The following is a 10,151-nucleotide window of genomic DNA, read 5'->3' as shown; positions in this document are numbered from 1 at the left end:
TATTCATGTGCTAAAATGTTTTGACTTAAAGGGTTCACATATAACTATTAGGCAGGTGATACCGACACATTGGGCTAGGTGTTCTATTCTAGAAGTTGTGCATTCACAAAGTCTTTAAAGAAGTAAGATGTGGTCAAGTTCTCAATGACAAAAGTACGGTACATTCCAACAATATCATGTGCAAGTCAAGCTATATGGCTAAGAAGATGCATAATCTTTAAAATGGTCCCATTATAATAGTTCCATGGTATCTCTGACAAAAAATCTTAGTTTTGATAGGAGAAGTAAGCATATAGATATTCATTGTCACTTCATTTGAGAGCTTGTAAAGAATTATAAACTCAAGTTAGAGTATTAGTAGTCGGGTGGTCAAGTTGCATATATTTTCACCCCAGCCATTGAAATCTGACACATTTGACAATTGAAGAAAATGTCAAACAACCAATTTTGAAAAGTCTAATTTAAGGGAGTAAGGTAGTAGAGTTGCCTTTTCCAGTTTTAGCAAGTAGACATCGGTAGGACTCTTTGTCGTTTTCTTTTCATAGTAGGGATATATCTTACCTATGCTGTGGATCCAATGACGAAGAGGAGACTATCTTGGAACCTTAGGTTATTCTATGTTTATTTCAATCTATAGAGAGCCCTTTCCTCTTATTTTTCTTCTTGTTCTGTTTTACTTATATTTTGCTCATGGTGACTTGGAGTTTGGAGATCCTTGTGCTTTGAAGTGGTGGGGAGATGGATCCGTCCATATTTTCAATTGATAAAGGATATCCCAAAAATCTATCCGTATTTTGGATACCCTCAATCCATTTACTGTTAGGACACTGATCAAAAGTTTAAACTGTCCCACAAAATGATGGCAAGCCTTTTCAGGATTCAACCTTCATTGTCTGTTCCTTGAGATCAACAGTTGGGATCCACATTGAACCTATGTGTATGCTTCCTCGTCAATTTAAATTATTTAAGAATCTTGATATGGGCGTAAAAACAGGTGCCGTTTGTTCTGTGATTAGAAAACTTTTGAGTGGTAAGTGGTAACTGATTTTACTTGGGGTTTTTTTATTCATAGCTGTAGCTTTTTAGACACAACTACACTAAACAGAGAGTTGCTAACATCAAACTCAGATGGAACGACAATTTGTAATGAATTTCTGGCAAAAAAACAAAAAAAAAAAAGACCAAAATTTGAAGTGAAGTTGCTAAGGTGTTGCAGAGGACCCTTATACCCACACATAATGCCACGTGGGACACCTATTCATCAATTAGGATGATTCATTCAATAGTACCATTGGGAGTAAACCATGGTAAAAGAGTTATGACAATCGGATGATCCTAACTTCTATAATGAGGCCAATTTGTTGGAACCGTCCATTATTTAAGAGCCATGGATCACATGGTTAGAACCATCCAACCAAAGCGCTACTTTGGAATCATAAGCAATACAAAGTGGGATATGATAGATGTTTCAAAATGATGATTGGACCTAGTTTGTTTCACCACTTAATCTTGACTATCCATTTTTCATGCTATTAATTGGGGATGTTTAGGATTATCCGATTGGTGTGATTTTTGCACCATGGCTTGTCCCTAATTGCATAAAAGAGTGTACGGCTTAGATTCATGATTAGGCATCTCACGCGTCAATTAAAAGCTTTGGGGACATTAGCAAAACCCATACACACATGAGAGAGAGAGAGAGAGAGAGAGAGAGAGAGAGAGAGAGATGCCAAATACGGAAGTTTGTGAATGACATCAAAGAGTTGAATGCATTATTACAACTAAAACAATATCCATCCACATTTTCAATTGGCTGGATCAAAGAATAATAACAAATTTCTTACAAATAAATTGTTTCTTTTTCTTCTTCTTCTTAATAATCATATCTATGAGTAGACGATCAAGGGGTGCCAAAAACCCACCACTGCAATACTCGTCATCGGAGTCAGCAGCCTTGTTCTGCGGCTCTCAAAAGAACAAGCCCACGGGATATCCTCTGCAGACAGACAGAGAAAATGTAAGCATTGTAGGAACATGGACAAGCAGTGACTTGTGGGTGGGAAAATACATGTACCTCACGTGTCTCTCTCGAACGTAGCATTTCCAACCTTTCTAATGGCCTCAGCTTCAACAAATTCACAAGCTGTGAAAGAAATAAATGGTAGCAATTAGAAACAAGTAAAATATGTCTACTGAAAACAAAGCAGAAAAAAGGAACATCCATATATAATACCCAGAAGCTAAAACGCTCAGGGTCCTGAGGTCCTGGCATTCCTTCAGCTTGGAGGAGTTCTAAACGCCTTGGTCTTCTATCTGTGTAGTACCCACCAGATTCTCTATCATCAATCTTAATGAATCATAGAATGAACAGTTGCAAGAAAATAATAATATAATTCTCAATAAACATCTTGCAAGAGCAGATTCAAATAAAAAATAAAGAATCTGTTTCCCTGCTCTCCACTAAGCTATTTACCTGTTTTTGCTGTGTCTTTCACCTGCCTTATCCATGTGCGAGCCAGCTCTGCTGCTCCAATAGCCATTTGCTGTAACTGTTGTGTGCACAAAAAACAATAATAAGAACTACTGCAAGCACTAACAATCACAGACAAGGAAATTGCTCTGGTTTGCAAGTTGTAAGTCCTAAACACCAACGCTAAAGCCTTCCCCACCACGAGGTGGCCCAGTTTCATCAGACCACTGGCAGTCTTATGAGAAAACTAAAATGAAGTCATTATAAAGCTTCATGTATTAGCATCGAGATTGACAAGGATTGTCTTTGCTCACTGGACTACCGTCCAAAAGCATCTAACATTAAAACCTATCTAAATCCTGATACCATTACGTATTTCATGGGAGAAATTACTTGGGCCCTCCCATAGCCCAACATGTCATGTGTCACCTCGGTGGCACAACCTGTCTAGTATAGAGATAATTTATTGTCCTTAATTGAAACCTAAGCATCATTTTTTGCTTCTGGGCCTGCCAATGTCATTCAGCAAATTGAATAGTTGATGGGATTTAAAACATGAACAGCTGCTTACATCATCTCTCTCTTTTGTTCCTTCTGGTGGACAAATATCCTGAATCCATTCAACTTTTCCAATGCGATACCTGCAAATAAACATGAAATAGTGCCAAATGTTAACATGCATATCATATTATTACCCATGAAAACAAATAGAACTAGATGATGATGAGCATTTTGATAAAGAGCTTACCCGTCTTGGTCCCAGGAGTGTAGAATACGAAAACGCCGGCGTCCTTCAACCTACATCACATCACCAGTAAATAATTTTTGGAAATTGGAAGTTCTCTTTGTACGTATCATGTCAGAAAAGGAATAGGATCCATGTCAGACCTATGGTCTAACTGAAGGCCTGGTCCCTTGATAGAGAGCGGAACAGGATTCATGGATCTGACCCCAATTAATTGGGAAAAGGTTTAGATGATGATGATGATGATGATGCTGCTGCTAGAAAAGGATCAGACTGAAAGATTGGCTGTTCCTGACTTCTAACAACACTGTACACAAAATAGAAGTACATAAATATTTATCTAACTAATGGGGCGGAGTTGACTCCACATGATCATACTCGTATATCAACACATACGTGTGATAAGTAAAATACAAAGGAAAGTGCATAAATGGGCGTGTGTTTAATTATTCAATGATGTATTGCACCATTCTTTGACAAGAACGTTTTCTGTCAGCTTGACCTATAGAAAGTTAACCAAAAGGCCCTGATCAACCACAAATAAAGCGTGATTTGGTGGATTAGGATCTATTACATTGAAATAAAAGAAAAACAAAAACAAAGCAAAAAAGAAAAAAGAAGATGAAAAATGGAAAAAAAATAAAAATAAAAATTAATGGTTAATCTCTCTTCTTTCATTTTTTCCCTAAAATGTTTTGTTCAGCATCAATTAGTCTGATCCCATTCAAATCTTGTATTTTGATCCTCAAATTAGCCTAAATCTACTCCAAAATGAGTTACTACGACTCCCCATGGTGCCAATGAAGAAAGACAAGAAAACTGAAAACAAAAATTTCAAACTGGGGCCTCTATGGCCATATTAGCCTTTTATCAACAGATATGACCTTACGATTCACCCCTGTCGCATACTGGGGTGAATGATGTGGAGCCAATATGGCTGTATCATGACTTTTAAAAACAATGAGCAATGTGCTCTACTGTCATGAAGCCTCGTATAAAATGTAGAAACAAACACACCTGACATGCATATGAATGTTATCTAAGTTTATGTCTGCTTGCTTGTCACCATTATAACTTCTAGCGATTCAAAGACAGAAACTTGTCATATCAGTAATGAATATTCAATTCCCATTCCTTTTCTGATTGAAAGTAGCAAGCAGCAAGCAGCTGACAAACATAAGCGCCAACATGTGCCTTACATAATAGGGGTAGGGGCTTTTTTCAGCTAGCCAGCTAGCACTTGGGTGGAGTAAAGTCAAGCCTATTAGTAAAACACACTAGTGCACCTGAATTTATAGTCGTTTTGAAGCTGAAAAACGTAAGCGCCGACGCACATTTGATGTAATAAGCTTTTTGAAGCTGAAGCTGGCTTCAAAGCCTGTCACTAGCCTTATCTAATGACAACGTGCTAGCACACTAACGTTTTGAAGCTGGTACAGAGGCCAGATAGAAGGTTGCTTCTTTTGTATATGTTCAAGTGAATAACATCTAGAAGCTAGCTTGTCTTGTAAGCAACCACGCCTATATTACGTAATCGAATTTTTCTTACCAAAATGGCCTTACTGAAAGGTAAGTAAGCTTACAGTTCTGTTCCAAGTGACATGGCTTTTCATTATTCCTTTCCAAAGAAGGTTGCTCATCCAGTCTAGCGGATCCATTGTTTATACGGCAGTGCGATGCGAATCGGGCTCGAAAATCTCTCTTTCGCCTATCCTCCTTTTCTCCATTCTGATTGATTGCCCAAATCTACCTCTTCCAACATTTTGTACATGATTTCCCTTGGTGACATAAAGAGCATCACCTTCATGAATAACATTTTAACTTCTTACAAAGATCTTGATGTCATTCCAAATCAATGTATGTCCTTGAAAACTTGCATCCATTCCATAGCATTGAATAATAGAATCACAACCTTTCAAAGTACTTGCATCAAAACTATGCCATGACTCAACTGGCAAGATATTCAGGAGAGTTGAAATTCTTCACAAAAAGCAAATGGTTGACAAGTATCCCAAAGAATAAGAGAACCAAGTTTGCTTCTATTGAGGCATGAAAAGTCATCTTTCTGAGTTGTGCTTGGGTCAAGATTAGTACGAGGGTTCCCATACACACAATCAAGAGTCGAAGCAGAACTAATAATATAGAAGGCACACTTCGAGTTAGATCATGACAGACCAAATAGCTTCGAATTGAGATATTTCATGGCTCATTCGAAGGCTAGTTAAGTTACCTTTCCAACAAGCCCAAGATCACTCAGATCCAAGGTGTTCCAAAACAGTAATGGTGGCTGTAACAGCCACCACCGTTACTGTTATGATACGGGCTGTAACGGTCGTTACAGACCCCATATCGGCCTTTACAGCTATTTTTTTATCTTTTGAAACAACTGTTACTAGACCGTTACGGCCGTTTCGACCTTGTAACGTGTAACAATTATCAATGTTGTCAAATCGAATATGCGATCGCATGCAATCAGCATATGCTGTTCACATATGTGATCGCACAATTGCATATGCCATGGCATTTTTTTTTAAAATAATAAAAATTTGAAAAAAAAAGAGGAAAAAATAAAAAAAAATTCTATTTTTTTTTTTAAAGAGGAAAAACTTGTCTAATTAGAACACATGATTGGATTGGGTTATTTTACTTATTTCATTATAGTTTGAGTGTTCCATTAAGTGATATATTTAATTACTTATATTATATTATATAAAATTTAACAAAACAATCAACAAGCTACATTAAAAGATAACTAATTATTATAAATTTCGAACAAAGAAATTTTACTGATAAATGGATAACTTGAAACAACTTACAAGTTATAACTTACAACTTAATTTACAAAAAGTAAGCACAACTTATAAAATACAAAAAATAAACATAATTGAAATAATTGTAGAGAGATTAGAGAAAGAGAAAAAGAGGTGTATGAGAGAGAGTAAGAGATTTAGAACTTTGGAGTAAAGAATAGTGAAAATGAGGGGATATGAGTGCCTATTTATAGGCAAAAGTTCTCCAAATTGAAAAAACAATAAAAAAATAAAAAATAAAAATTTTGCTCTTGGCTATTGGGAAATCGCATACTCGCATATGCGATAACATATAAAAGTATGCCATGGCATACTTGCCAGGATCACATATGCCATTATGGCATATGCGATTTGATCAATAGTATGCGCATATGGAATCGCATATGCCCATATGTGAATGCATTTGACAACAATGACGGTTATAACTGTTACCGTTACGTAACGGCCGTTATGTAACTGATTTTGAATACCTTGCTCAGATCGGAGGAGCAGCAAACAAGATCTAGTCCATTTATTGAAAACGTACGTGGCTAACTTTGCGGGCAAAGTTGGTCACACCATCAAGGACTTTGGGCTCCTTTTTTAGTGGTCAAACGGTCTCCAAATGAGACGACTCCTACCTCATTGGAAAGCTTGTCAAATTATCATTCCAACGAGCCCCAAGATTGCCCCGATCCAACTTATAACGAGGAAGTAATGAGCGTTTTCAAGTGATTGCGCAATGTTGGACAACGTTGGACACAAGATGATGAGAATGACCTGAGTTGACCAATAGGAGCATGCCACGTGTCCCATATTGCACCTATAAACATGGCTGAATGATTCATTTGCAAGGGAGGAGGATCAACTTCCCCGAAGAGGAGCACCCGGGAGGGGGCAAGGCTCTTGCTTTCGGCACCATGTTCCCCTTGTCCTAATGTTTGAAGAGGGCGCAAGCCCTTGTCTTAATGTTTGAAGGGGGCATGGTCGCTTATCCTAACACTTGAAGAGGGTGCGGCAACATGTCTAAGAAATTTGGAGAGGGCGCGACCCTTTGTTCGGACAACAAGAGAGCCTACGATGCTCTCTCTCTCTCTCTCTCTCTCTCTCTCTCACACACACACACACACACACACACACATCTCTCCTCTCTCCCTCTCTTACATCTCCCCTACTTTATCTCTCCCATGCCCCATTCTCTCTCGCCACATGCTCTCTCTCTCTCTCTCTCTCTCTCTCTCTCTCTCTCTCTCATACTCTTTTCCCCTCTTAAATCTCTCCTACTTCCTATCTCTCTCACATCCCATACTCTCTCTCTCTTTCATGCCTCTCCCCACAGTCTCTCTCTTACATCTCTCCTCTCTTCATGGTGTCCTAACATCCTAAAACATCTAAGGAGGATTCGCACCCCATCTCCTTCTCTCTTCATGATGTCCTAACATCCTAAAACATCTATGGAGGATTCTTCCAATATGTGTTGTCTCTTATGCCCACACATCTCCATAGGCATGCCACTTGTCTTTTGTCCATATTTCAAGTTGAGCCACTGCCGAGATGCAACCATCTCACAAAGTGCCCCTCTATGATTGTACAAACTATCCATGGCTATGAAATTTGTGGCGAATCTAATCGCCCTAGGCCTCAACAACTCCCACCCACTTGTGAATTTTTTTCATAAGAGCAATTATCCAATTGTGATTGTAAATATATGTCGTGATCAATCTTACCTTTTCAACCACTATCGATACATTAGGCTTCTTCCCAATATTCTCAAGGATGAGATCAATGCAGTGTGCTGCACAAGGTGACCAAAGTAGATGAGGCCTCTTCGCCATACATTGTGTTCCTACTAGTTTATATGCTGCCTCATTATCAGTGACAATTGGCACCACATTACTTTCCCTAATTTCTTCTACAATTCTATCAATTAGGCCAACTATATACTTAGCATCCTTCACTTCATCTGATGAATCGATGGCTCTAATAAAGACTTGTATGCAGGTGGGAGTAGACCATGAAATTTATTACAGTCAATCTGGTTGGGCCAATCTAACCATCACAAATGATTGTGCATCCTCTACTTGCCCATATGATTCTAAATGATTGCACATAAGCCCACACTTCCTGGTACACTTCATTTGAATACTTTGAATCTATGTCATAAGAACTAGGGGCTCTAATCATAGGCCTCACATCAGTTGCTTCGTCTACAAACACCTGTAAGCATGGGCAATCGGCAACATATGGAGGAATACTATTGTGCAAGAACAACTTTAGAGTTGCCTTTCCAAGATTATCCACTATTTTCTTTGTCCACATACATTTTAATTTCTTTCGCGTGATGGTGGCCTTTTTAAACACTATTTCACCACCAGGAGGTGCCTGTGGCTCCCTCTCGTCATCAAGATTATGAATATGAGGAGAGGGGTTAGGGTGAGAAAGGTGTGGCTCTTGTGGTCGCATGCTAAAGGCACGATGTAACCCTGCCCTAACGCTCCCAAATAATTCTCTGCTATCATGCCCACTACCACCACCACTCCCCCCACCCACAACACGAATTGAACCGGTCCTCCCAAACATTCGACGATGCTCCTCATCCTCGTGGTGAGCTCGTAAGCTTTCCCTCCTCACAATCGTCATCTCCCTATCTGAATCCTCCCCTGACTCAATGTCCTTATCAGGCAACAGTGTAGGATCCCCAAACACCTCTGCTAGCCTTCTTCTCTCTCCTTCATCACCTTTTTACCTTTAATTTTTTCTATGTTCTTCTTTATCTCCTCCCTTACTGCCTGAGGGACACTTGGACACCCTAAAACTTGACCCTTTTGATGGGCTAAGTGTTGTTTTAATCGGGTTATGCCCCCCGCTCACACTCTTACTACAAAACTTGCACATTATTTGTTTTCTACTCCCACCTATCCTTACACCATACTTCCACCCTACATCTTCATTATCATTTCCAGTTCCAGCCATCTCAAAACATACAATTATACAACAATGGTCACAATAGTACTTTATAGTCTGCACAAGCCACAAAGCCACAATCAAACACCACAAACAATAAAAAAATGTATTATCAATTTGCATCATCAAGACATCAACATATTATTAAAAAATTAAAATTTTTTTTTTATTTTTTATTTTTTTTAAAAAAAAAAGAAGCCTAGACATAATATTTGAAAAATGGTGACCAAACTACTTGGATATGATAAAAAACAACTAAAAACCCAAAACAATAAACTTAGCCACCCCCCAAAGCAATAAATTTGAAATATATATATATATATATATATATATATATATATATATATATATATATATATATATATATATTTGAAATTTCCATAAATCTCAAAATTCCCAAAAAGACTACATTTTTTTTCTCAGATCTAATGTAGATCTATTAAAACATGCATGGCCCCTCCAGATCTGTGATCGGAAACATCATATTAAAAAAATCTAAAATATATATATATATATATATATATATATATATATATTTAATAGATTTAATAAAATTTATTTTTCGATAAGATCTACATAGATCTGATCGAAAATGCTTGGAGAGTACATATTTGAGATCAGATTTTTAAAAAATGATTTTTGAAAAATATAAAACTGATGTTTTTTATTTCAAAAAATTGATTAAAAAAATGATTTTTGAAAAATATAAAACACCTCTGCGACGTCCTAAAACATCTCCATGATGTCCTAAGTTATCTTAAAACACCCCTATGATGTCTTAAGCCATCCTAGAACATCCTTGTGGTGTCCTAATCATCTACCTTGTTGTCCCAAACTCACGACTAGTATTCTTATAACATCCAAGGCCAACACGTGTCCCGTGCTCCTAGCCAACCATGTCCCGCACTCCCCATGCTCATGACCCCACACTCACGTTGTGTTGAAGACCAGTTGAAGCCACCTGAAGTATGCCTCGCGCCTTTAATAAGAGGACATTTCACTTGCAACTTCACCAAAGAAGGTTTGCTTGCTCCCCTGCATTGGAGGCCAACACCCTCTAGTGGCTAGTCGCCCCAAATGCTCATGCCCTCACCAGGCAAGGCATTCTTATGGCCAATGCTCTAAAAGTCCAGCACCATGTGCCCCTTCCTTGCTTTTGCCATTCCTCTCTCCAAAACAGGTC

At 38.2% G+C, this 10,151-nt stretch overlaps 1 protein-coding gene across 3 annotated transcripts in view; it reads right to left on the bottom strand.

Annotated features, from left to right (window-relative positions):
* Positions 1-1,727: 1,727 nt before the first annotated feature.
* Positions 1,728-10,151, bottom strand: part of LOC131219142 (uncharacterized) — an 80,217-nt gene continuing 71,793 nt past the window's right edge. For 2 of the 3 annotated variants that reach the window (XM_058214146.1, XM_058214148.1), the window contains 6 exons: positions 3,219-3,268; positions 3,042-3,111; positions 2,474-2,549; positions 2,234-2,313; positions 2,075-2,143; positions 1,728-1,996 (listed from right to left, as the gene is read on the bottom strand). In XM_058214146.1, the coding sequence (XP_058070129.1) occupies positions 1,946-1,996; positions 2,075-2,143; positions 2,234-2,313; positions 2,474-2,549; positions 3,042-3,111; positions 3,219-3,268 (396 nt within the window). In that variant the 3' untranslated portion in view covers positions 1,728-1,945. The remainder of the gene's footprint in view (positions 1,997-2,074; positions 2,144-2,233; positions 2,314-2,473; positions 2,550-3,041; positions 3,112-3,218; positions 3,269-10,151) is intronic. The other variant, XM_058214147.1, reaches the window with a different exon arrangement.

The sequence above is a fragment of the Magnolia sinica genome, chromosome 11 (genome assembly GCF_029962835.1).
Source record: "Magnolia sinica isolate HGM2019 chromosome 11, MsV1, whole genome shotgun sequence".
Lineage (NCBI taxonomy): Eukaryota > Viridiplantae > Streptophyta > Magnoliopsida > Magnoliales > Magnoliaceae > Magnolia > Magnolia sinica.
This window is presented reverse-complemented; position numbering and strand designations above follow the sequence as displayed.